Genomic DNA, 27,279 nt, shown 5'->3' with positions numbered 1-27,279 from the left:
TGGGCAATTCCTTTGCCCCGATCACCACGTCTCGGTCCACCACGAGAAGAAGACATAATGCAAAATGAAAGTAGTATGGAATATGGAGTATTGAATAAATGGTAAATTACAAACACAACAACAAATATAGTAGTAAACAACTTGAGCAATTAGAGAGAATGAGGATAGAGAATAGAGAAATTAAGATTGAAAAGGAAATTCTTGTTAACACAAGAATGGGGTGAGTAAAAATGATGGAGGAAGTAGGGTATTTATAGGAGTAATAAAATTGGAAGAAATAAAAAAAAAATCAAATTTCAAATTTCGGTCGGTTTACCGTCTGAACCGGCAGTTCAGTCCACGGTTTCTGACGGAAACCTTTAGTTTCTAGCCGAAAACCGCCGGTTTCTGACTGGTTTTCAGGCCTATACACTGCCACCTATACGCTGCCACCTGAAAAAGGTCCGGAACCGTCGGAAACTGGCAGTTTCTGACGTAAACCGCCGGTTTTTCTGCACACCTAGCCTGAAAACCTACGTCCTAGCCGGAATCCTACCGTTGGAACCGCTGAACCGCCGGTTCAAACAGGCAAACCGGCGGTTTTGAACCGCCGGTTACGGTTCACGCTTTTTTTGAACCTGAACTAGCCCGCTTGAATCGCCGAACCGCCATCCGATTCGAACCGTCGGCGCCGATTCCGATTCTGGTTCCGGTTTGTGAACCGGCGGTTCCAAACCGGCTGTTAACTGATGGTCCGGTTCAGTTTGTGCATGCCTATTAATACCTACTTCGATATACAAATTCCAACTCCATCTATAATCTTTAAAATATGGTAGCATAATAGGTGTAGTTGCCAGTTTAAACTTTAGTAGGCCTACCGTTGCTTGGATATTCATGATATATTTTAGAAAAATTCCTTAGTGCCTAGTGGCCCAACACTTCAATTCCAAAAAGGTAATTGAGGTCACCTTTATATTTCGCCTAGCTAGATTTTTATGAGAAGGTAGTAGTTTTACTTTTTTAACGTTACACGGTCACAATAATAAATTAGGTTATCAACGTTATAGCTTATAAGTATAATAGTATTAAATACTTTTCAAAGCTGTTATTTTATAAGCTTATAAGCTTAGCCAACTGTAAAACTCCCTCATAATCATTTGCGCCTTCTCATGCACGCACAATGCTGCATAAATATGTTTATGCTGATATACATATACATGGATATATAATGACTACACAGCAACTACGAAATCATCAACACCATAAATATAATTATCCAGGCTTAGTTAAAACATAAATAAGAGCAGCGTGAACGTGTGGCGGAAGCCCAAAACAGAAAGTTGTCAATAATTATACACTTCAAAAGAGCCACAGCATCATCAAAAACCATCTACGTATAGACTTATGGTATTAGTTTGCAGCTAGAATATCTTAAAACAACTGCAGAATGCGATATTTTCTTCTAGGTTGAGATTAGATGACGCAGCGATAAGACACGAGAGAATGAGGAATGCCACAGGAGTAACACACCTTCACCACCTGCCCTTTCTCGAATCCATAGTACCTTGCAATTGCATCGCTTTCAAGCATCATAGGAAGCTGCCAATTTCAACCAACCAGTTACCCCTCCAAGATAACTTACATATTCAGTATCACATTCATCAAAACATTTATTCTTGTCAACTCATTATATAAACTCGCTATGCAAATAAATATTGTAGCCATTTCTTTGTGTGCAAACATGATGCATATGGAGATAATCCGAAACTCGCTTCAGCCAACAGCATAGTGTCACTATACATTCAAAGCATGCCTCGTCGCTCATAAATTTCAATGATAATCAAGCGCAAGAAAACAATTTGAAATCTGTTGTCTGATTTTGTTTTATACTCATGTATGAAATAACCATTGTCTTCAATCGCATGTTTCTTCAGAAGCGTATCCTTCTCCCCAGGAGACAGAATCTCATATTTCGGCTCCAGAAAATGCTTTGAGATATTAACCAACAAATCAGCAATCTGCAAAAAAGGCAATGAAATGAATCACATGACATCTGATGTTACCCGCCTAGATCATGCTCAAAACCACAGTATGTAGCTCCAGCTAACTAACCAGAAACGTCTCCACTTTAACCGAATACTCATCCAAAACCTTTTGAGCATGGGAATTCATCTTGCTTTGCACGACTAGTATCACCTTGTCCAGCATTTCTTTGTCTGCAATCTGACTCAGTATACCAACAGCATTTTGTTTTCTCATCTGAAAACCTTCACAGAAAATGACCAGAATCTAGAGCAGGAAATAAAACCACAAGGATAAAAGTTAATAACCAAGCAATCTGCAACTCAAAGAGCTTACTAATTAATTACTGGCAAAGATCACCCGATTATGAAACCTACTGTGAAGTTATTAACTGCATTCATTCTGCAAATATCTCATTTCCTAAATGTGCTTTCATTGAGTGCTAAGAGATTCAAATTGTGATAGAAACTAACAATTTCTTATCACTTTAGACTTTCCTAGAGACCTTTTATCCCGTGAAGCTTAAACTATAGGCCCTGCTATCTTCTATTTCAGAGCAATACATTATGTTTACAATTACAATAGAGTTTAGATAACCAATTCCCTTCATTTTCTTAAAGATGGTAATCGAGAGAGGCGGAACACGCATTGATCGACATTGGGAACACAGAGAATTGGGAGTAGAAGGTTTCGTGTATATTGCTTGATTGTACAATGATTTACAGCCCCAAATATATAGGAAGGATTATTAGCTATCTATGGAAATTGTATCAATCTATTCTAGACAATAATATTCATTATTATTGCCTCAATCTTCTCCTTCCATTGATCAAGCTAATTTCTCCCTTGATTTGCTACTTTGACACTCCCCCTCAAGTTGAGCAACGGTATCTCCGATACTCAACTTGTCCAGAATTTCCTTGAAGATTTTCGGGTGAACTGCTTTGGTGAGGATGTCTGCAAGTTGCTCCTCTGACCGAACAAATGGGAACTCTATGATTCCCCCTTCGAGTTTCTCCTTGATGAAGTGACGATCAACTTCAACGTGCTTGGTTCGATCGTGCTGTACTGGATTTTCTGCAATACTGATCGCTGCTTTGTTATCACAGAACAATTTACTTTTCCGTGTAGGTGGAAAGCCAATTTCTGTCAACAACCTCCTTAGCCACATGATTTCCATCAGTTCACTTTTGATTCATCGAAATTCTGCTTCTGCACTTGATAGGGCCACCACATTTTGCTTCTTACTTCTCCAAGTGACTAAGTTCCCTCCTATGAAGGTGAAGTATCCCCCAGTGGACTTTCTGTCAATCGGATTGCTTGCCCAGTCAGCATCCATATATCCATCAATTTCTAAATTCTCTCTTTTAGCTAGGAACACTCCATAGCCAATAGTTCCCTTTAGGTATCTCACAATTCTCAACGCAGCATCCATATGTTCGACTTGAGGTCTGTGCATGAACTGGCTGATAATGCCAACCGCATATGTTATGTCCGGCCTAGTATGTGAGAGGTAGATGAGTTTCCCTACTAACCGTTGGTATCTCTCCCGGTCTGCAGGATCAGCTCCCTCTTCCATCTTCAATCCATGATTGGGGATCATTGGAGTTTCTGCAGGCTTGCAATCCAACAACCCAGTTTCTGCCAGAAGGTCTAGAACATACTTTTTCTGCCTTAGAAATATTCCGTGTCTGGATCTTAACACTTCAATTCCAAGGAAGTACTTCAGGGGTCCTAGATCTTTCATCTCAAATTCTTTGGATAGATTTTCCCGTAAGATTTGGATTTCTTCAGTATCGTCTCTAGTAATGATCATGTCATCCACATATATGATCAGACATGTCATCTTCTCATCCCTTCTCTTGGTGAAGAGCGTATGATCCGAATGGCTTTGCTTGAACCCGTGTTTAAACATTGCTTGACAGAACCTCCCAAACCAGATTCTTGGGGACTATTTTAACCCATACAGCGTCTTTCTGAGACGACACACTTGTCCTGTTCCAAACTCTTCTGAGCATCCGGGGGGGACTTCCATATATACTTCTTTATCTTTCTCCAATTCGCCATGCAGGAATGCATTTGTTACATCAAATTGGTGTAGAGGCCAGTCTTTGCATGCCGCCACGGAAAGTAGGGCTCGAACAGTGTCCAATTTAGCATCCGGAGAGAAGGTCTCCTCATAATCTACTCCATATACATGTGTGTATCCCTTGGCCACAAGTCTCGCCTTATATCTCTCGATTGAACCATCTGCACGCCGTTTTATAGTGAATATCCATCGGCATCTGACCGGCTTCTTCCCCGTGGGCAGTGTACACTTCTCCCATGTCTCATTTTTTATTAGAGCATCTATTTCTTTCTTCATGGCCTCTCTCCAATGTTTGTGTTTTGAGGCCTCCTCGAATGACTGTGGTATCTCCTCTTCTTCATATAGGGCAGCTTCAAATGCACGGGTCATTTCAGAAAGTTGTCCTTGAGCAATGTTTGCTACTGCATATCTGGCCTTTCTTCCTTTCCAGTCCGGAGAGTATCTCCGTGGAGGTACTCCTCGTGTACTTCTAGGTGGTAATTCGTATGATTGCCCTGTGTCACCGTCTCCACTACTGGTTTGATTGTCATCTCCACCGTCCCTGTCAACATTAGTACTTTCTAACCATATATTATCCGGATCAGGATTGTTTACCTCTGGATTCAAAGACGGGGTACACGGTTGAGCATTGTCACCTAACTCCTCGTCCTGTTCAATGGGATTCGACTGTCCGGCGGTACCACTACTTTCCTCCGTTAGACCGACGTCTGTGACAGGACTTGACTTAGGCTCGTCCTCTCCCCCTGACTGGTTTCTCCCCTGGTTAGGCATAGGTGTAGGAAGCCAATTTAGTAGGTCACTGGTAGGACTATTATCCGGTTCAATCTCCCCCTGACTACTAGATTGGCTATAGAAGTATTCTCCTTCAACAAAGTCACAATTCATAGTCGTGTGCATACGGCTTGTGGCCGGATCATAACACCTATAACCTTTTTGATTTTTTCCATAACCTAAGAAAACACATTTGAGGACACAAGGTGAAAACTTACTACGCTCATGTTTCGGAATATGGACAAAGACTGAGCAGCCAAAAACTCTAGGTTCAAGGTGAAGAAGGTAATTCAAAATGTTTGGAGAAAGTGTCGAAGGGAGTTTTGAATTGTAGGATTCCAGTAGGTAGGCGGTTCATGAGATAGACAGCGGTGGCTACGGCTTCTGGCCAGAAAGTTTTAGGTATTTTGGACTCGATTAAGAGGGCTCTGGTGACTTCAAGGATGTATCTGTTTTTTTGTTCTGCTACCCCATTTTGTTCTGGAGTATATGCACAAGAAGTTTGGTGGACTAAACCTTTTTCTCGAAAAAAGTCTTGCATTTTGCCATTCACAAATTCTCCCCCATTATCTGACCTAAGAATTTGGATGTTCTGATTGTATTGGGTTTGGATAAGTGTATAGAAATCTGTGAATTTTTCAAAAACTTCAGACTTGTTTTCAAAAAATAGACCCAAATCATACGAGAATAATCATCTACAAATAACACGAAATAACGAAATCCTTGACCCCCAGTAACTGGTGCAGGGCCCCACACATCAGAGTGAATCAATGCAAAAGGTTTTTTCATTCTAGTATTATTCAACTTAAATGAGTGTCTATGGCTTTTGGCCAACAAGCAAGTTTCACAATGAAAAGATTGCATAGAAGTGGCTAATTTAGGATAAAGTAGACGAAGATATCCTATAGATGGGTGTCCTAACCGTCGATGCCAAAGCCAAGTCTGTCTGTCAGTCCGTGAGTCAGCATCGCAGCACTCTATTGGGCTATCTCATCCACATAGTACAGTCCGCATCGTTCAGTGCCACGCCCAACTATCGTCCCCGTCTTGATATCCTGTAACATACAAAATTTCGGTTGCATCAGCAATTTGCAGTTCAGTTCCTTAGTCACATGACTAATGGATAAGAGCTTATGTGATAATGACGGAACATAAAGGCAGTTAGGCAGGCGTAAAGTAGGAGAAATATTAATTGTTCCCGCCCCCCGGACTTGCGCTAGGTCTCCACTGGCGGTTTGGACATATGTTTTTTTGGATTTTGAAATGGATAGGAAATCTGAGGCATCAAATGACATTGTGTCGGTGGCCCCGCAATCAAATATCCATTGGGTATCTTTGGTAGGTGATTGTGAGGTAGAAGAACATGCCAGGGATTCAAAAGAATTTTTACATGGAACAGCTGGCTGAGTTTCGGGCGGTTTTGGTAGTCGGGGGGCAATCTGCAAGGTTTTGGCTGTTTTGGGGTCATTGTGAGTTGTGGGTGAAATTCGTGGGGCCTTGTGGGTTTTAGGAAAGGTATGGGGTAGTTTTTGGTATATTTGGTAAGAATGGGGTCGATTTTGGGGTTTTCGATTTATTGTGGGTGTATTTTGGGATTGGGTATGGTTTTGGGGTTGAATTTGAGATTTTGTAGACTTGGAGGGGTCGAAAAAGGGTTTTGGGGATTTTGTAAGATTTGGGGCTTCGACGTTGACAACGCCGTGGAGTTCAACGACATCATCGAGACCTTCGGCTGGGAGGACATCCGATACGTGGGACCCGCTCTTATCGGCTGGGGTATTTGATTGAAGAACCCTCCCCAACTCGGAAGGCGTCGGTGCATCGGTAGACCGCCGACGGGTGGAACAGTCGCCGCCGCCGCCGACTCTGTTGTCTGTGACGGGTGGAACAGCGGCATCCGACGCCGACCATTGCGTGGCCTGGTCCAGCGGCGTCTGCACTCCTTCATTCATGGAGATTTCTTCCTTTCTCCACTGCACAGCCCGACGGGTATTGCTTCTTCCGCCGCCGTTGCTGCTGTCTGGAATAGCCGCCGCCGCCGACTCTGCCTCAGCCGCCGCCGCTGCGTATGTCTTCTTCGGAGTAGGGTTAGCCGAGTTGGAATTTTGGTTTTCATTTGTGTTGGCTTTGTACAAATCAATTAGATTTGAGATTGTCTCGATCAATAGCTCGAGAGTATGTATTTGGTTGACCTCCATTTGAGTTTTTTGTTGATTTCCTGCTCTGATACCATCTTAAATATGGTAATCGAGAGAGGCGGAACACGCATTGATCGACATTGGGAACACAGAGAATTGGGAGTAGAAGGTTTCGTGTATATTGCTTGATTGTACAATGATTTACGGCCCCAAATATATAGGAAGGATTATTAGCTGTCTATGGAAATTGTATCAATCTATTCTAGACAATAATATTCATTATTATTGCCTCAATCTTCTCCTTCCATTGATCAAGCTAATTTCTCCCTTGATTTGCTACTTTGACACATTTTACCCTTTACTGTGTAAAAATCAAGTTAAAAACATGAAACACTATAGAAACCTTTTCCATTGGTAACTGGAAACAACTTCTCTTTCACAATTAAGCATTCGCATCACAATCGATTTCAACAAAAACATAAAGCATCGCTACAAGCCTAAGAACCGCAAAATTACGAAATCACGACTCTAGCTTCGAAAATGAAGGATATGAAATAAAATCTGAAACAAAAACACATTCATAAGTTTTAATCGTAAAATACAGAAAGCAGAACAACACACATTTGCCGTTACACTTACAGCACCAAACAATTTATTTTAAAAAATGAATATACCTTCCGTGAAGGATTGGAGGCACGGTGAGCGGTGATGCGAAGGCGGTCGGCCTCCGGATGGTCGCCGAACTCGGCGCGGAAGTCGGCGAGAGAGCAGCGGAGCTGTGCGTCCATGCCGGGGACTTGGTAGCCTCGGTCGCTCAGCATTTCGATGACGGTCCGCCGCGCGAGGTAGTAGCGGCGGCTATCGAGGCTGCCGTTTTCCACCAAACTTTTGATGCACACTTTCTGCATTGTGGTTGATTTTTTGTTCTCTCACTTCCTCTCCCCTCTGTGTGCAGAGAAAGAAGTAAGGTACCGTAGCCAGTGATCACCATGCCCTTTCTCGGTTTCCAAATTTAAATGTGCTGCGTATTTTTGTTTTTTATTCTCTCTTATTTTTTGTAGTAATTATTTATACTGAAACATTTTCTATATGGCGTGTGGTGTGACTTTATGCTTGATGTGTATATTTTGCGTTTCATATTCATCACATAATTTTATGCCGTTTTAGTTTATAAGTTGGAGTTGAGAATGAAAAAAATAGGAGAGATAATAAAATAAAATAATAAATTACTATTTTAATTTTAGATTAGAATGAGACTCAAAAAAATGTCACTTAAAACGAGAAGAAAGAGTTTACGTTCAAATATATTTATATATTCTAATTATATACCTTTCAAATAATTGATAATACAAATTTTATTTAAATTAAAACAAATTTCTCATTCCATCCCAGATTAAGAGTTCATAGTTGAGTTGACACAAGTGTGTTAAGAAATGTGAAGAAAAATAGTGAACAAAAATTAGTGAAATATGAGTTTCACTTCTATATGAGTATTATTATTAAAATGAGTTAGTAAAATGTGAGTCATGCTTCAATTTATGATAAAATAAAAAGGAGCACTTATTGTGTGACAGGTTAAAATAGTACAAATAAATCACATAGCTGAAATAATATTACCAACACTCCTTCAATGTTTTCGATTTTTCTTTAATTCTTTTTTTGTGTGTGAGTTGGTCAAGCGGTAGAGAGGTTAATAATGTTTTAGGCCAAAGATCACATGTTCGAGTCCTGATGTGACCTTTAAATTTATGTTTATTTAACCATTAAAAAAGAGAAAAAAACAAATATTAACTACTTGATAAAAAATCAAAGAATGAGATTGAGTTTTTAAATATTCAAATTTTGTAAACACATGTCGTGTTATATGCTTTTTAATTCATTTTAGAATGTATATATATTTTAAAAACACAAGACATATTTAGAAAATACTAATCATTTTTAGACCCTTTTTTCGGATAACATAGTTGTCACTGCCTACTTCTCTTCTATTATGAGTCACCATTCTCTCACACATCGCCACTCTCTGACAACACACTCTCTTTCTTTCGTCTAAGCCTTAGAGCATCTCCAATGGCGGCGTCGGCACCGGCACGCCGATTTTTCACGGACGCCGGTGCTGACGCCGAACCATTGCGAGCGGCGTCGTCGAAATCGGCATCAAAATCGGCATGCCCACGCCGATTCTTGGGCTGACGCCGATTCTCACGCCGATTCTCACGCCGATCCTCACGGCGCCATTGTAGGCCCCATATCGGCGTCAGACCGGCGTCAGATTTTTAATTTTTTTTTATTTTCCGAAACACTATATATACGCGCTTTGGACGTCATTTTCATTCGCACCGCTTGTTTTAACGAGTATTTTCTCTATCTTAATTTCTATACAAGATCAACAACGAGAAATGAAGAACAACTACGAAGGTACTCCGCGGGAGTAGCCGCGGCGACGACGGAGGGCTGGGCGACGACGGAGGCGACGACGGCGGCGAGGAGTGGTTTTTTATGTAATTTTTTTATTGTACTTTTTAATTTTTGTACTTTTTTTTAATGTATTTTTTTTAAAATTATTGTACTTTTTTAAATTTTAATAGTATTATTCAATTTTCTCGTATTTATCTCGTAAATTAAATTATGTATGTTGCTACGATTGTAAATTAAATTATATAATTGTTATTAGTGATGTGGATAGGCTATGGGAAGGCTATGTGAGGGCTATTGGATGTCTAGATGATGTGGAAGGAGGATTTTAGTGCTGATGATGTGGCAGTGAGAAGGCTATGTGAGGGCTATTGGATGTCCTCCACCATTAGAGATGCTCTTAGAGCATCAGCAATGGAGGCGTCAAAACCGCGACGCCGATTTTTCGCCGACGCCGGTTCTGACGCCGAACCATTGCGACCGGCGTCGGCGAAATCGGCGTCAATTTCGGCGTACCCATGCCGATTTGTGTGGTGACGCCGGTTCTAACGCCGATCCTCACGGCGCCATTGTAGGCCCCGGATCGGCGTCATTGTAGGCCCCGGATCGGCGTCAGACCGGCGTCAGAATTTAATTTTTAATTTTTTTTTTTCGTAAGCACTATATATACGCGCTTTGAACGTCATTTTCATTCGCACCACTTGTTTTAACGAGTACTCTCTCTATCTTTCTTTCTGTACAAGATCAATAACGAGCAATGGAGTACAACTACGCAGGAACTCCAGTGACTCCCGGGGGATGGTCTCAGACTCCCCCGACTCCCGGGGTAGGGTCTCAGACTCCCCCGACTCCCGAGGTAGGGTCCCAGACTTCCCCGGCTCCTGGGGGAGGTGGTTGGCCTCCGATGACCGGGTACTACAACATGTACCCGTGGCAGCAGATGATACCGGGGTGGGCACCCGGCATGCAGCCCCCTATGCAGATGATGCCGGGATGGGCACCCGGGATGCAGCCACCGGCGCAGCAGATGATTCCACCGGCGCAGCAGATGATTCCACCGCCGCAGGGGACGCCCGGGGGGGACAACGCCTATCGGCCGACTTTTGATTTTTCCACCGGTTCTTCGCACACATCGACCCCAACGGATGCACAGTATACGGAGACCTTCTCCTTAGCGGACTTGGGTTTTGATATTAACGAGGTTCCGGAAACTCTCATTCAAAGCCAGGAGTGGGGCGGGGTAAGAAGAAGGGCAAGGCCAAGAAGGTCGGCGAGTCGTCGCAGCCGGAGGAGGATAGCCGGGTCCGGAGGAAGTGGACGGACGCGGAGAACGTTGCGCTTGCCAAGGCGTGGGTGAGTGTCTACGACGATCCTCTCGTTTCGAACACCCAGAGGATCGTCAACTTGTGGGCTAAGATAGTCGCAGCCTACAGGGCATTTTGCCCTGAAGGGAGACCGCGCACCGGGGAGGAGTGCCGGAAGTGCTGGGACCGAATCAGGTCTGGCGTCTCTCGATTTTCGGGTTTGTACGCCAACGCCCTCCGCATGCAGACCAGTGGCCAAACAGAGGAAGACTGCAGGAGGATTGCGGAGAGAGCCTACCCCGATCCGCAGAAGAAGTACTATGAGTTCACCTACTGGAACTGCTACGTTGTGCTCAACGAGTCGGAGAAATTCCAGGCAGGTGTCGACGCTGGCTGGCCGAAGAACCAGAAACTGAACTATACCGGAGATTATAGCGGCAGCAGCGGTGGTTCGACAGACCTCCCCGAGACGGCCCAGGAGGTCCCGACCCCTCGTTCGTTCGGTCGCCGACCTCGCCCGGTTGGCCAAAGACGGGCGCAACAGGTTGCGATGGAGGGCACCCCGAGTTCCCAGGGGGTCCATTCGGCATCCCCCCTCGGCAGGTCTACCGAGGAGCTCAAATTCTTCGCGCGCCAACAAACGCGCGCTCAAATGGTGAAGACCTTAGCCGACTTCCAATCGGCGGTGGACCCCGAGGTGAAGGATTATCTTCGTGTATTGCTCCAGAGCCAGCGTGAAGAATTGGAGGCGATGAGGAGGGAGACCGGCGGGAATAGCCGCGGCGTAGGTGGCTACAGAAGCGGCGGCGACGACAGTGAAGAACGGCTGGGCAACGATGGAGACGAGGACGGCGGCGAAGAGTGATTTTTTTTTACTTTTTAAATTGTACTTTTAATTTTTGTACTTTTTTTTAAATTATTGTACTTTTTTTAAATTAATGTACTTTTTAAATTTTAATAGTATTATTCGAATTTCCCGTATTTGTCTCGTAAATTAAATTCCGTATGTTGATACGATTGTAAATTAAATTATATAATTGTTATTAGTGATGTGGATAGGTAGTGGGAAGGCTATGTGAGGGCTATTTGATGTCCAGTTGATGTGGCAAGCTGATGTGGCAGGAGAATTTTAGTGCTGATGATGTGGCAGTGTGAAGGCTATGTGAGGGCTATGTGAAGTCTAGTCTCATTGTGGATGCTCTTACACAACAACTTCACCCGCACTGACCTATAACTTTGATAGTTAGAGTTTTTTCTTTTTTTATTCTAGATTACAAATAACATTCCTTGAGCGTATTAGAATTTTTTTTGGTTCCAGCTTTGTCTCCCTTTAATGAAACGTTGCGTCTTCGTGGAAGACGCATGTAGCGTTGGTTATTTTATTTTTTATTTAAGTGACGCTAAAATTTTATTTTTTATTTAAGTGACGCATTAGCGTCATGAGTCACTTCCTTTAAAATAATAAACTTGTACTCCCTCCGTCCCGCACTACTCGCACTTATTTCCTTTTTGGGCGTCCCAAGTTACTTGCACTCTTTACATTTTTAGTAAAAAATTTCACTTACAGCCGTCATTTTTGACTTTCCTATACACTCATTCCTTAATCTCCGTGTCGAAAAGGAAAGGAGCGAGTAGCCCGGGACGGAGGGAGTATTTAATACTCCTAATTTAGATGAAATTTGACGTCTGCCGCCCCTAAATTGATTGCTGGTGTGAGCGACTTCCACATCATCAATATGCTCATTTATTTTCTTTTCTCTTTCTTTATCGTTCTCCATTTTTGTTCCTTCTAAAATACAATTACTTTCTCTCAGAGATTAAGTAATCATAGAATTTTGCAGTTATCTTTGTAATTCATTCTTGTGCAAATAAGCCCCCTGTATTTCGTATCTTTGAAGAAAGAACTTAAATGCAATTTGCAACTTCCCCCTTCATCAATTGGCTATCGGAATTGAGCAATTGCAACAAAATCGCACTACACCTTCTTCTGCTAAAGTAATTAATATATCTACAATGCTGGAAATGTATATAATTGCATTGTTTGCATGAAATTAAGCTATAATTGAGTTCGATTTACAAAATTCGATGAGAATCGCGATGCTGCAATTGTTGGAAATCGCACACAAGTTTTCAGGGTTTTGTATGATGAATTCGACAGCTATGGCAATACTTGCTCAAACACACGCGAATCGCTGGAAAAAATGGTCCGGGAGACGTGACAACAGAAAGCTCTCAAATTGAAAAATTATTTAAATTGAGGAAAAAGTTAATTAGTTGATATTCCTCTCGTGATGACGGTGGCGGCAGACATCAAATCTCACTAAATACAAGTTTATTGTTTTAAAGGATATGAGGCATGACGTTAATGCGTCACCTAAATAAAAAATAAAAAAATCAAAGACGCAGATTTCTCATGCGTCTTCCACAAAGACACATCTCCGTCATGCGTTTCATTAAATGAGATGCATAATCCTATGCGTCTCTCCCAAAGCTGGAACAAAAAAAAGTCTAGTACACTCGAGGAATGTTATTTATAGTCTAGAATAAAAAAAAGAAAAAAACCCTTGATAGTCATCTCCTACTAGGGGTGGCAAATCGTGCGTGTCGGGTCGTTATCGTGTCGACACGAACACGATAACAACAAACACGAACACGGCCTGTTAAGAAAACCCCAAACACGAACACGACCAGCTACCCTCAGACACGAACACGACACGAACCCATTAACGACACGAACCACTTCGGGTCAACACGACACAATAACAACACGTATTGGAAAGTGATTAAATATTTAAATGGTTTAAATGAGATATGACCATATGAGACTATGAGAGTCAATTTAATAAATATTAAAAAATGAAAACAATAAGAATTAATAATATTAAAATATTATTTGTTAACGGATAACACGAACCCGACTCGAACCCGACACAAACACGTATTGTTAACGGATAACACGAACCCGACACGAACCCGACACGAAATTTTCGTGTCCTTAATGGGTCGACCCGATAAGGACACGAACCCAATAAGCTCTGACCCAAACCCATTAATTTCGTGCCTGTTCGTGTCGGGTTATCGTGTCGTGTCAAAAATTGTCAGCCCTATCTCCTACAACGTTCTCCTTCTCCATTTGCAGCATGCGGTGGAGAAACTCCCAAAATCGGCCTCTCATCCGTTGCGTTGCTGACTCCCGTCACACACCCATGTGTCCCCAACTCTTCTCCTTTGGGTCCCTAACTTCTTCGCTTGTCAAGTTCGTCTCCTACCGCCCATCACACACCCATTGCCTCCCTTTGTAAATACTAGAAAAATAAGTTCAGAATAGTTTGAATATCTATCTTTAGTACAATTTTAGATTTATGGTGAATGAGATTTAATAACTAAACTTTTGAATTTTCGATTCCAATGCAACTAGAAATACGACAAATCTTAAAACAATGCAATCTAATCAACGACATTCCTCTAAGAACTCCCTAAAACTAACCAATTTATATAAAAATCCGATACTTCTCAACCGCAATATCTGCATATGCTAAGTTTGAATTCCAATAATATCATCAATATACAATTTTCCAAAAACATCATCACATCATGGGTGTCACCAATATAAGTTTCAAAATGGAGGTAGTGATGAATGCACATACAAATGAGTAAATATAAAACAAATCAGCTTCAACTCGTGGACAAATGATATCTTCATATCTCAAGAGGAAAAGTCATGATGTTCATACGCAAATAAACTCTCACTCAGTTACACGGTTAATTAGAAGTAAGAAGGCATGTTTTGCTCATCAAGGAATGTGCCTAGACATGCAAAACTTAGACGTGCCACTCAACCTTTGGCGATGCACTTCATCATAGCAAAGCATGATCATTAATTTACGACGTATTAATTCTAACCAGTATTTTCTCCTCTCCCTCTTAAATCAGTTGTTTCCACAAAAGAATCTACTACAGCAACCCTTTTCCCATCCCTGCTTGACTTCCATACTTTCCCCAATCTGCTAAGTTTTAGATTCCACTGACAAATAAAATACGGTTGGTGAAAATGATGAAGAATGTACAGAACAAATTTTATGTAAATAACATTCTTTTTTTGTTATCACTGTTTTAGCTACTAAAATTAGTTGCTGTAGGATCTAAGACTTACCAACATGTTTTAGAGCATAGTTAGTAAAAGGCGATCTTCAAGAAGCTGATTTCCGTCGCACTACCAAGTCGTCAGGAGAGTAAAAATCAGCAATGAGCCGGTATATGTAGGAAGGATTGTGACCACCACTGTATATGAAAGAAGTCGTTAGTGAGAATGCCAAGCACTGTGTAACAATTTGATGAGAGCATATAGCTCATAAACATAAAACTTTTGTCACTCCAATACATGAATCCTATAGTAAAACCAGTGTGAATTGAAGCTTTGGCATTCATTTATATATTTTTCAAATTGACAAGTCAAATATTCCAGATCTATAACATGTTACATTGAACTTTATCCAAGAACTTACGTGTCTGTAATAAACAGGCTAACAAGGTCCGGCGGCACATAATCAAATGCAGGATTCACGACATGAATAAGAGGTGAACCACTGCCACTCCCAAAATCCAAACAATCTGAGAATTCTCCAAAGTCCAACAACTCAGATGGAGACTTCAGTTCATTCAGTAGGACCTCTGGGTTGTGAGGGTATAGAGGGCACAACTGTATAATTAGGCAAAACAATTAGCAAGGAAGTAGATGCAATTTTAACTAAGTCACTATGTAAAAAAGCCAGGAAATAATAGTTAAGCAACATTACATGTCGACAACATTAAGTTGTTATAAAGCAAAAATGTCAATAATCAACCAGATTTTGATTATATTATTGACATTCAATTAGTCAATGTTGATTAAGGAACCATGGATCTAAACAAAAACGAAAGTAGGAAGCAAACAGGTACTCCATCTACTAAACGGTCCCTATGAGGATTTAAGCTTTAAGGAAGTACATGGAGTGTGCAAATTTCCTCCCAGTGCTCACTTGATTTATCACGATTTAGGTCTCACCCAAATCCTATCCACCTACCAGAAAATTATCTTTTACTGGCTACAGCAAAAGAGACTGGTAAGAAATTCCTAAGATCATTATGCAAGAGCCTTGCACAGTTTGTTATTTCCGATTGTTTTCCACTAATTATGTAATCTGACATCAAACCTTGCCTTATTGAGTGTGGAAATTTCCTCCTGGTGCTCACTTGATTTATCATAATTTAAGTCTCACCCAAGATCCTATCCATCTACCAGAAAATTAACTTTTGCTGGCTACAGCAAAAGAGACTGGTAAGAAATTCTTATAATCATTATGCAAGAGCCTCGCACAGTCAATTTCCTCTCGTTTTCCAATAATCATGTAATCTGACATTAAACCTTGCCTTATGGTCAAATGCCACTCATAAGAAAGGGCCCTACAACAGAATACCTTATGAACTCCAGCGAGGACAACAAAAGGAACAGCATGCCTTTTAGCTGCTAAGGCAACCATATTCAACCCCACAGGAGCTATAACACCACCATTAGCCATGACGGCATGTGCTCCCACTATAACCTTTAAAAGGAAGATTTTTCCAATCAAATGCAAAATAATAACAATGCATAAAAGTTCAATGTAACCATCATATGTACCATATTGACATGGGAAATCATGGCAAAAACTGCAGAATCGGTAATAACCGTAGTTTGAAGGCCACTGGAAGCCAGTTCTTTTGCAAAAGCATGCCCCTGATATCTGATTAGATAACAAACATCAATGAACATAAAAAATTATACTTCCAGAGACAATCTTCATTTAATTGCCTAGGGTGAAAACTATTGCAAGGGTACTCAATTATCCAAGCATCCAACCTTGGAGCACCTTCAGCGACAAATACACGGAATGACCTATTTTTTTCCTTTGCAGCGAGTAGAAACTCTTTTACTGTCTGTGAGCTGCCAAGTGTCAAGATCACCTCACTGGAACATGGAAGGGGAAAAGAGATAATTGAGCAAAATAGTAGTTCAAGTTATCAAATGCAACAACAAAAATGTTGGAGAAATCAGGGTGCCTAGTAGCTCCACACACAGACATCATTATAAGGTTAAAAGACTAGACATTCAGTACACAGACCCAAATTTAGTATAGGGTTTGCAATGAAAAACCATGTAGCACAAAATAGATAAGAGGTTACAACATTAGTTTCTTTACATAAAGATCAACAATTAATATTTAAGTTCTAACTTAAAAGTGCAAACCAATTCATGCCTAACCACTAATTATTACTCCCTCTGTACACCAAAAATAGTCTCATGGGTGGACGACACGGGTTTTAATGAGAAATTGGTAGAGAGAGAGAGAGAGAGAGAGAATGGGTAAAATATTTGAGAAAATTTTCCATTTTTGGATATATTTGTATGGACAAATCGAAATGGAAAGATGGGATTTTTTGTGGACGGAGGGATTATGATATTACAAGAGTTTTTGGGGGTCATTGGTTACTCTCTTAAAATATTAGCTATCATTGTCAATATTAGCTGACTTTGATTCATAGCACTCAATATTTTCACTTTTCCCTTTTGATTCATAACTACAGCAAATTATACATAGTATCATTTGAGACTGCACTTGTTTGCATAAAAAGATGGCACTTGAACTGTCATAAGCAGGACTAAAGAAACACTGATCTAATGACTTCTCTAGTCCAGGATTTATTTTAGGACATCAGATTCATAATCATGATTAGTTTATTACAAAAGACTCTCTACGTGGAGAACCAAGTACTTGATCTTTACCCAGTATTAGTAATGATGCCAAAGCATTTTTTCCCAAACCAGAGAATGAAGAAGAGGCAATGTCATCTGTACATGAAATGAGCAACAAGACGAGATGACTAGTTAATGAAAGATAAGCTGAGTCCAATTCTTGTTCATGATAGCACACAGAAAATACTTCCTTGGAAATTTCAAGTTCATACCGGATCTAATTTTTTATCACAAACAAGCTGAAGCATTAAAGGCATTGCAAATAACTAATCCCAAGTCCCCAACTAATATAATGGAATATAGTGACGTGCAAATATATGCGGGTAGTGGTTGTATAGGGATATGAATGCATACTTATGATGTATATGTTCCACTGCTTGTTCAGCAATCTGTTCGTGGCAAGTGGAAATTTCTTGAATTAGTTCGTTAACCGCCTCAATGACATCATGTTTCAGTTTCCGCCTCAATGAATCAGCAGCTGGAAGGAAGAAACAATAAATAAGAACTTAGAAGACAATACCCTTTAAAGAGTACATATATTCAGATTATTCATTGATTTGAAACTTACGACATAACTGGAACTGCCTACTTTACCTATATAGTACTAGATATAAATATACAGGATAAAACAAATATAGTGTAGTTTTAGAAAAAAAGCATGTTTCTTGCAAATTAATTTTAGATTTTTGTGCGATCAGAGTGAAAGAATATACATTTGCTTTTGCCTTCAGAATCACCCCCAGAAGAAGACGTATGAGGATTGGCTGCTGAATGAGGCATATCATCAAGTAGAGTCTGTAATGAAGGTGGCCTTAAAGCACTTCTTGCAGCGGCAGCTACAGCAGAAGCTGAAAGAACTGGATGATCATATTCGTCGTTGCCGTCATCATCATCACTTTCAGATGCTAAATTCAGCCCACCAACAGCAGCATTAGTAATAGAAAGATCTTCTTCGCGTATAATATGTAGAACACGGCGGACAACATTTCCAACAGCCAATTCTGCAACCAAAATTTCTCATCACCATCAAGCTAGAAAAACTGAAGTATTCAACAGAGATAAGAATTGCTTGATGTTCGAATAACCAAATATAGCTTTTCATGTTATCCACATGGAACAACCTGCTTGGAGCTCAAATAGCCAAATAGATATTATTATCTAGAGGAAAAATAAGAACTGCTTGATGTTTGTTATGCATTCCACAAGAAGTGCTTGATAGCCAAACAGTGCTCTCTGCCTCTTCATTCTCCATGCAAGTTGCAAGCACCAGCAAACATTCATGTCAACGAAAGAAGCTCCTACAACAGGATTTTTCTCTGAATGATAGAATGTTACTACCTTAATACCTTATAGATCAATCAATACAGCATACTACTTATCAACTCCTACGACCTTCAAAGATTTAAACTAACATAACAGACGTTTATCGGACAAGAGTAATTATGAAGTTCTAAAGGGGCCCAATTCTGGTATTATTTTTGACAAACAATAGGTTAGGAAGATAACAAAAGAAGATTCAACCACCATGAATATGCATTAGGCAGCTAACTCAAAGAAACCAAGAACAATCAAATCAAAAAGGGATCACCTTGTACCTCCATATCCCAGTTGATCCTATCATCCAAATGGGATTTAATTTATACCACTGGCAATATACGATATTTATATATCACAGCCCTAATCTGATGGAGAACAACATTTCATGCAGTTGACTGAATTTATCTATCAGAAACCTAAATTTTGCCCATAGTACAAAAATCTAATAAAATTGAGGAGCCAAGAAATCCTACTAAATGAGCCTAGCTATTGCTAGCAATTAATCAACATACTTCAACCATTGTTATTTGATATCTGGAATTGGCCATTATCATGCTCATTCAGAAGTTAACAAACACTTAGATAATCTCTATAAACCTCCTTTTATTCCTCATATCATCCGAACTTATTCCTTTTTGTTCAAGTTTACAATTGATAGGACAAAGCTGTATTACAAGGAGTCAGGCACAATTAATTGAAGATAGAAAATACAAAATTACAATAAATTGGGCTTCTCGCCAACTAGTAAAATCAATTAGACTGTATAAGTCGAACAAAGAGAGTTAACATACCAACAGGTTTAGCAGTGATGAGCTTCTCGCCAACTTCCTTCACGGCATCAATGAGAGCCCCAGCTTGGTTACTGTGCGGCAGCCTCAATTGAGATATGAACGAACGGAGCAATTCCGCAGTGAGCTTTGCCGTCGTCTTGGATCCCTCAATTTGGCTGCAATTATCAAATTGAACAACAAATTAAACACAAAAGCGGCGTGAAATCGTTCGAATTTTATTTATTTTAATGAATACCGTTTTTGGAGCTTGATTACGAACTCATTCACGAGGGAATGCACGTCCGGCATGATTCCGTCGGGTAAGATAACGCCAGTAAAAAAGGGAAAAAAATGATGTAGTTGCTGAATCAGGGGATAATTTGGGTTTAAGGAATTGAATCAAAAACTTGCGTCGGATGGAATTGGGATTGTTGAAGGAGATGGTGAAACTGAAACGTTGCAAAGGGTTTATCGGTTGGGTCGGGTCGGGTCGGGTCACCGTGGTCCGAACCCAGTAATATCCTTTCGCGAACCCTAATTGGATCAAGTTGATTTGATTCTATCACTCTGCTTGAATTTAAATTCACATATTTAGCTGTTTTTTATAAAATAAAATAAAAATTAATGCTCTTTTCCAATATTCATATTTATATATTTAATTTTATTTGAATATATAAATGTATAGATAAACATATGAAAGAATAAATTTCACTGTGGATCACAGCTTCCTTCACCCGTGATTAAGACCATCCACTATAAGACGGACACTTCTAATAGCCCCGCCACCTTTTTTATCCACAGCCACGGTTTATTTTTCCGCGCCCACAAAAAAAAGTGTCCGCAGTTATAAGGTGGACACTTCCAATAGCCCCAAAATTTTTAGCCACTTTTCATTTTTTTCTCGTTTATTTTAAATCAATTATAATTAATATTATCAGAGTGTAAATAATTAAAAAACGAGGTAATTGGGACCAAATATTCGTTGTATTGGAAACGGTAAAATTATACGACGAACAATTAAAAAAAAATAATTTAATTTTAAATAATTGTCAATTATTTAAAGGATTTGTCTACAAAATTACTAACGCCCTTCTTCCTGCTACTTCTTTCTCTCTCCAAAAACGTGTACTACCTGCTACTTCCTTCTTCCTTCTCCAATCTCCCCCTCTCTCTAAAAATGTCGAAAATAAAAAAAAAAATCTTCAGATCGCCGCGTCGGGCGGATGTGCTATAGGCAGGCGCGCCGAACGAGCACCGGCGCATCCTCGCCGCCTAGTCGGCGAAGGATGTTCCGCCCCAAAAAATTTGTCCGCTACGGGGCGGACGCCCAGCCCACTATAGTCAGCCGCGGCGACGGCGGTTCCGGGGTGGCCGGCGCCGCCCCTATAGTGGATGCCCTAATAGGAGGCTATTTTATTATTTTGGGTTCATAAAAGGTACTTAAGTTTTTTTTGTTGTTACTTTTTAAATATAGACAGTCAGCCCTATTTAAATTAGTTTTAACAAAATTAGATTACCAAAAAGATTAATTCAAAACAGAATTTAAATCAATATATGAATAAAATAAAATATTAAAAATAGTACAAAACTCATATGACTTCCCTCTGCGCCGCCCTAAAAAACTCTTAAATTGTTCCATACCGCCCGCCCTTCGCCGCTACCCCCACATCCGCCGCCTCGATTTAAAAAACTGCCCCAAAGTTGATGATGGTCTAATCTCCGCTGCCGAGGCTGATAGGGATCTTGACTTTTACTTTATTCTGAAAGTGAGCTGATAATCACTCTGTATAGTCACTCTGTCGCCGCCACTCGTAGCTCCACCGGCGGCAATAGCCAGAGTTTCGGGACTCACACTGTTAAAAGGCTTCCCACAATGAGAAGTGCCTAGAAATTAATCCTTCAATTTCCCCACAAGGCCTTTCAAAATGAAATCGTTTAACTTTTGTTGAAAGATACATTAAATTGGTCAAGATTTTGGAGTTGCATCTTCGTGAGATTACCACTGAAGTGATTATTCTAAAAAAATAAAATTGAAATCGAAACCACACATTCAAACTAGAAAATTGATTGAATTCGAACTAATCGAAAAATTGTCCATTCAATCGATATTGGTTACAGCGGAAATAGCCACGGGAGGGAGAAGAAATCGCAACGAGCGAATGGGAAAAGTTCATGGTAAAAATCGAAAAATGGGAAAAGTTTGTGACTTTTAGGGTTAATGAATTTCCGGCATTCTACACGTCAGACAGGCTTGCCACGTATGTAAGATTTCAACCGAAAAACTCCAAGGTTGGGTCAAATGGGAAATTCTAGCACTCGATAAAGTTCATGACAATATAGCCATTTTTTTAGCTCGTGGGAAAAACCAAAAAATGGGAATAGTTTGTGACTTTAGGGCGCCCATTTTTAATTTATCCAATATACCATTTTTTACTCCCTTCGTCCCACATTAAGAGTCTTATTTTTCCATTTCCGTATGTCCCCCATTAAGAATCACATTTCACTTTTACCATAAATGGTAAATAGGGCCCACATTCCACCAAGTTATTCTACTCACATTTTATTACAAAATTAATATTCATAAGTTAGACTCATATTCCACTAACTTATTCAACTCATTTTTTCTTTATATTTATTAAACTCGTGTCGTAACCAAATATGACTCTTATTAGGGGACGCATGAAGTAAAATATATTTTTAATCTATTTATTTATCATTTAAAATACAATATTCATCTTTTTAGTTGTCCTTTTTTCTTTTTTTAAACTATTAGTTACACAAAGCCTTAAGTCTACAAATACACCAAGCTTTGTAAGTTTTGCTCTACAAAATACATAGCTACTAATCTATAACTTTAAATTATCCAGCCTCCTCCTCAGCCTTTCTATGGCTACTAGAGATCTCACTTCTCGTTATAGATCTATCTTAACATTTTTTCAAGCATATATGTTTGTCAGTCGTTAGGGCAAACATTATCGTTGTCTACGTGGGACCGTAGGAAGTTGTGTTGTACAAAGTTTTCACTTCTTTTCTTTCTACTGGGTGCTTCATGGCTCAATGTTGTTAGAGTTTTATGGGTGTCGAACCCGTTTACAAATGTCACATTCGTAAATCTTTTGCTGTAGTTTTTGGTTATGGGGCTTCTCTGTCTTCTTTTTGGTAGACACTGATAATGGGCACGGGTACTCTTTCATTGCCGGTAGAATAGGAAGAGTAGGAATACATAAGTGTGGGTACTCTTTCCTTGGCGGCAGAGTAGGAATGCATACTCTTCCCTTTAACATGTTTCCTTTCTAAACAGAGTTTTGGTTGCATCAGTGTTTGGCAACAACGACACCAAAAATACTTCACAGCCAGAAATAGTAAGTTGTCTACCCCAAACATTAAAATTCCGACTTCACGCCACTGTGTTATTTAAGTTAATTTTTACTTTTTGGTTGTGATTCTTATAATTCTATATTTTTGTTTACCGGCTCGTAACAAAGATCAGGGTGGGTGGGCGAATTTTGGTAGTTAAACGTGTAGATATTGTATTTTGGTCAGATTTGTATAATACTAATGTATATGTTTTCAAATTAATATTACTCATAAAATCAGGATCCACATTCCACTAACTTTTTCAACTTACTTTCTAGTATTACATATCGTAAAACCTGTGCTGGTGAAAGTGGACACATATTAGAGGACGGATGGTGCAATACTTTTGGATTTTATATAGCTAGTATTATCCCATGTGCTATGCACGGGTCTTAGGATTTTCAAATAATGACCACAATCGTAAATAATTAAAATAAAATTTAAATACTTTACTAAGAAAAATATAGTTCTCTAACTGAAGTAAAAAAATTTGTATTCTGACATATAGTTCTATAAAATATAGATTTGTGAATTGAGTGGAGAAGAATAAAGTAACACAAAATATAATGAGGAGATAATGATTCTTATATTTAAAAAATTATGTGTTACTTGAAAAAGAGGTATTATAAAATGGAATTTAAAATGATTTTTGAGGACAAAATCATATACTAATACTCAATACAAAGAAAATGATTGTGCTTATTCATAATTAAGAAAATAGAAATAAAAAACAAATTACTAATTTATTGTGGAGCGGCGTAGTGTTTTGTCCCAAGAATAGTAGATGCATTTTGCATTTACTCTAGCCGTTAGTTTTCCGCTAATAATCTGTATTCTGGTCTCTTCTTTTTTTAATTGCCTCTTCTATATTCCCTCTTTTCATTCCTTGCCCTCGTTCGAGGCAACGCGGGTGACATCGGTCGGCTGCTCACCTTCACAAAACTATGTGAATTAATTCCAACTCACAAGAAATTCTTTAATTCAATTATAGTCCACAACATTAATTATTTCTCTATCCTTTTATCCAGGCTGACCTAACTACTAACTAAAAGAAAGTGGCCCAACACCAAAGCAAAAAAAATTGGGGATTAAAATCCCTTTCCCGTCGTCTCCAATTTCCAACCCTAGCGCCTCCGCCTACCTTCTGACTCCACTTCCATTGCTGCCTATGTTCCTGGTCGGTCATTGCTTCACCATACTCTCTTGAATTTTTACCAACAATCTCTCTCTCTTTCTATTTATTCTTAATTGGAAAATCCAATTTTAAACTTCCTCAAAAATCATACAACGAATCGGTGCCATCTCCAGCTAAATCCAATGGTCTGTTTTCGTGAGGCTAGATTCCAGACAACGCCACCTTCTTTATTACTACTATGGTTTCACTATTCTCCACGTTCAGTGTATCATATTCACGCCTAATACATTTTTTATGAATTGGCTCATGTCTTGTTAAATTTTATAATGGCTTAAAACTTCCTATGTAAGCTACACTGTAATGTTCTCCCTGCACTTCTCGGGAAGACACAAACAGTGGGAAGATAATCGAAAAAGACAAAAAAGTACTTATACTCAAGTTTTCCCCCAAAAGGGCACTATGGTAATTCATGGGACGGTTTCACAACTGCCCCATTAGATATGTATAGATTTCGGTACAATATATCGTATCGACCCAACAACCCTAATTATATATACAGAAAAGTCACAGCATATATATACACATTATATACAAGGTTTTGATTCTTTATCCATTAAAAGAATCATCAAGGAGAGGATAATGTGGATTCAACTTCTTCAATACAGGAAAAGCATGGGTGGAGGTTGGTGATCTATCTCCACTTTATAGTATAAATGTTGTGGTTGAATTAATTCAAATTTAGAATTAGATTTCATTATCGAAATCATTAAAATTGAGATATGGCTTACATGGTCTGCCCCTTCCAAAGTTGCAGCCTTGTACTTCACCACTGCAGCGTTCATAGACACCGCTGCAGCGTTTAAGGCCTTGAGCATAGCTTCTGTTGCCTCCAGAGTAGTGCCTGTTGCGCCCTCTGCCTTACCATCCACAGTAGTGCCCGTTGCCTCCACAGTAGTGTTTTTAGGTGCGTCCGTGGCCTTCACCGCCTTCAACCTCATTGATGCAAATCTTTTACGACAGCCATTGGAAATTCGACGGCGCGCTGTAAATTCTTTACTTATCTCTGGCCAGGTCTTGCCATCACGTCTTCCATCCACAAGTTTTTTAAGTTCCGCAGTACTCCATAACTTTTGTTCTTTATTGTCGAGAATTTGTTCTTTATTTGAAAATTGAGTCAGGCATGGGTCGATGTTCGATCTAACAAATGGGTTAATATAAATGAATAAATATGTGAATTCAGTATAACAAACATTCAATAAGAAACTGCACTCCAAAAAAAGAAAAGAAAAAAATTACATAATAGTTGGTCAAATTTAATAAATATTCAAAATCCAGCCCAAACTTATAAATATTCAAATATTAGCCCTAAATTCGACTTTTATATAACGATGATGACAATAGATATGTTTTAGATAGGTGTGCACATGGTTCAAAAAAATCGTCGGTTCTGGTTCGGAACCAGCGGTTCACGGTTCAAAAAAATGTGGAACCTGAACCGGCCCGCCAAGGGTTTAGGCGGTTCCGGTTCCAATACAAAAAAACCGCCGGTTCCGGGCCGGTTTGGCGGTTCACTTTAGGCAAAAAAAAATTGCCTTATGAATTCTATGAAACCATTCTTAATTTCTCATTTATAGAGACATCCTTGAATGTTTTATGTTTCACTTTCAATGTAGGACAAAATATGTTGAAGTATTTTCTTTCATTCATTCATTTTTTTCCAATGCGGGATACAAAACTTTCTTTTGTCTTCTACTTTTCTTCATTTTTTATATAATATATATAAACAAAATTATTACTTGAATATATTCTTGATAGATAAAAATAAACAATTATTGAGAAATATGATTTGTATATAGGAAAATATTTATTTGTATAATAGTTATCGTTAGGTTTATACAATTTGTATAATAATTATTCTTTTAATGTGTATAATAGTATTTATTAGTTAACATATACATAAATTTATAAACATAAGCAAACCGATAATGATAAAAAAAGCTAATGAATAATAGTTAATGTAATAATATTTGTTGTTAAATTATAATAATAGAAGATAGAGTACTAATATAGACAAAGAATGATGGGAGATCTAGCATATAGTTATAAATAATTACTTTTATCCCACTGTGAAATAAAGAGTAACACATCCAAGAATGTGTAACTATAAAAAAGAATAATCCAATACACTATCTTCCAATTTAAATGCTCAAGTCCAACATTAAGTATTGATATTTTAAAAATCAAAAGGTTTAACTTTAAGTATGAGCAATTGATTTTCTATGAAACCATTCTTGATTTTTCCATTTATAGAGACATCCTAGAATGTTTCACACTCCATTATGCAATTAAGCCGTTTTAGATCGGGTTGCGGGTTACAAACAAGTTTTGCATAAAAACTTTCCATACTTTCAATGTTTGGTTGTGGCCATGGATATTATGCCATTAAGCCGTTTTAGATCGGGTTGCGGGTTACAAACAAGTTTTGCATTAAAATTTTCGATACTTTCAATGTTTGGTTGTGGCCATGGATATTATGTTTATTTGGTTGAATATTATGGCCCTTGGATGATACTTCCTCTATCTCATTAAATATATAATATTTGCGAATCGACACGGGTTTTTATATAATGTTGTTTTGTGAGTTAATGTAGAAAGTAAAGTAAGAGATGTGGAAAAGTATAAATAGATGTTTCCACTTTAGAAAACGTTTCATTTTTAATGCGACAATCCAAAAAAGAAAATGTTTCATTTTTAATGGGACAGATGGGGTACTATTTATTCTAGTTTTCGAAAACTCTCACAAAAACTCACACCAATAAGCAAGGATCTAACAAAGTCGCTAGGGAGAAATTGCGAACGACATTATTATTACTAAGTAATTTTTTAAAGGAATATTGGCCCCTAATATCAAAACTTTCGGAAGTTAGGTTTTTCCCACTAACTTTTAACTTGACAAATAATATCATGAACTTTACCTATTTGTTATTTCCCACCTGCAAAAAAATTATGGCAAATAATATCTTTTTTCTAATTTCTCGAATCTAGAACTTCTGGTTCTTCAATCTTTGAGGACACCCTCCACAATTGTTCTTCATTAATCCATTAATATAGCCAGAATTTTTTCATTCCTGTGAAATAACAAATTCGGGAAAAAACCCAACTTTTTTAACGTTCCATGATATTTACTCTCTCTGTCTCATAATAAGAGTC

At 39.0% G+C, this 27,279-nt stretch overlaps 2 protein-coding genes across 3 annotated transcripts; both read right to left on the bottom strand.

The window, feature by feature from the left end:
• Positions 1–1,259: 1,259 nt before the first annotated feature.
• On the bottom strand, positions 1,260–7,987 carry LOC121806852 (DNA-directed RNA polymerase V subunit 5C-like). 2 transcript variants are annotated; one of them, XM_042207011.1, is made up of 3 exons: positions 7,674–7,987; positions 2,092–2,268; positions 1,260–1,997 (listed from the first exon to the last, which is right to left on the bottom strand). In XM_042207011.1, exons 1-3 carry the CDS (start codon positions 7,905–7,907, stop codon positions 1,782–1,784), a joined length of 627 nt encoding a protein of 208 aa, XP_042062945.1. In that variant the 5' UTR covers positions 7,908–7,987; the 3' UTR covers positions 1,260–1,781. The 2 variants fall into 2 exon arrangements, with proteins under 2 accessions (XP_042062945.1, XP_042062946.1); XM_042207012.1 differs by having other exon boundaries at positions 2,092–2,238.
• A 6,414-nt stretch (positions 7,988–14,401) lies between these two features.
• LOC121809596 (translation initiation factor eIF-2B subunit beta-like) lies at positions 14,402–20,062 on the bottom strand. The gene is made up of 10 exons (XM_042210318.1): positions 19,834–20,062; positions 19,599–19,753; positions 18,204–18,491; positions 17,845–17,968; positions 16,597–16,704; positions 16,378–16,480; positions 16,175–16,300; positions 15,224–15,417; positions 14,872–14,999; positions 14,402–14,742 (listed from the first exon to the last, which is right to left on the bottom strand). The coding sequence occupies exons 1-9, from the start codon at positions 19,884–19,886 to the stop codon at positions 14,909–14,911; spliced, it is 1,242 nt and encodes a 413-aa protein (XP_042066252.1). The 5' UTR covers positions 19,887–20,062; the 3' UTR covers positions 14,402–14,742; positions 14,872–14,908.
• Between the last annotated feature and the right edge of the window lie 7,217 nt (positions 20,063–27,279).

Source organism: Salvia splendens, chromosome 6 (assembly GCF_004379255.2).
Source record: "Salvia splendens isolate huo1 chromosome 6, SspV2, whole genome shotgun sequence".
Classification (NCBI taxonomy): Eukaryota; Viridiplantae; Streptophyta; class Magnoliopsida; order Lamiales; family Lamiaceae; genus Salvia; species Salvia splendens.
This window is presented reverse-complemented; position numbering and strand designations above follow the sequence as displayed.

Coding starts and splice junctions, on each gene's coding strand:
- LOC121809596 (XM_042210318.1), bottom strand. CDS start 19,886: ATGCCGGACGTGCATTCCCTCGTGAATGAGTTCGTAATCAAGCTCCAA. Junction 17,969..18,203: donor TTCTGAAGGCAAAAGCAAAT/GTATATTCTTTC, acceptor TCTTCCTTCCAG/CTGCTGATTCATTGAGGCGG. Junction 16,705..17,844: donor GTGGAACATATACATCATAA/GTATGCATTCAT, acceptor TCCATGTTCCAG/TGAGGTGATCTTGACACTTG.
- LOC121806852 (XM_042207011.1), bottom strand. CDS start 7,907: ATGCAGAAAGTGTGCATCAAAAGTTTGGTGGAAAACGGCAGCCTCGAT. Junction 2,269..7,673: donor CCTCCAATCCTTCACGGAAG/GTATATTCATTT, acceptor TTCCTGCTCTAG/ATTCTGGTCATTTTCTGTGA. Junction 1,998..2,091: donor TTAAAGTGGAGACGTTTCTG/GTTAGTTAGCTG, acceptor CCTTTTTTGCAG/ATTGCTGATTTGTTGGTTAA.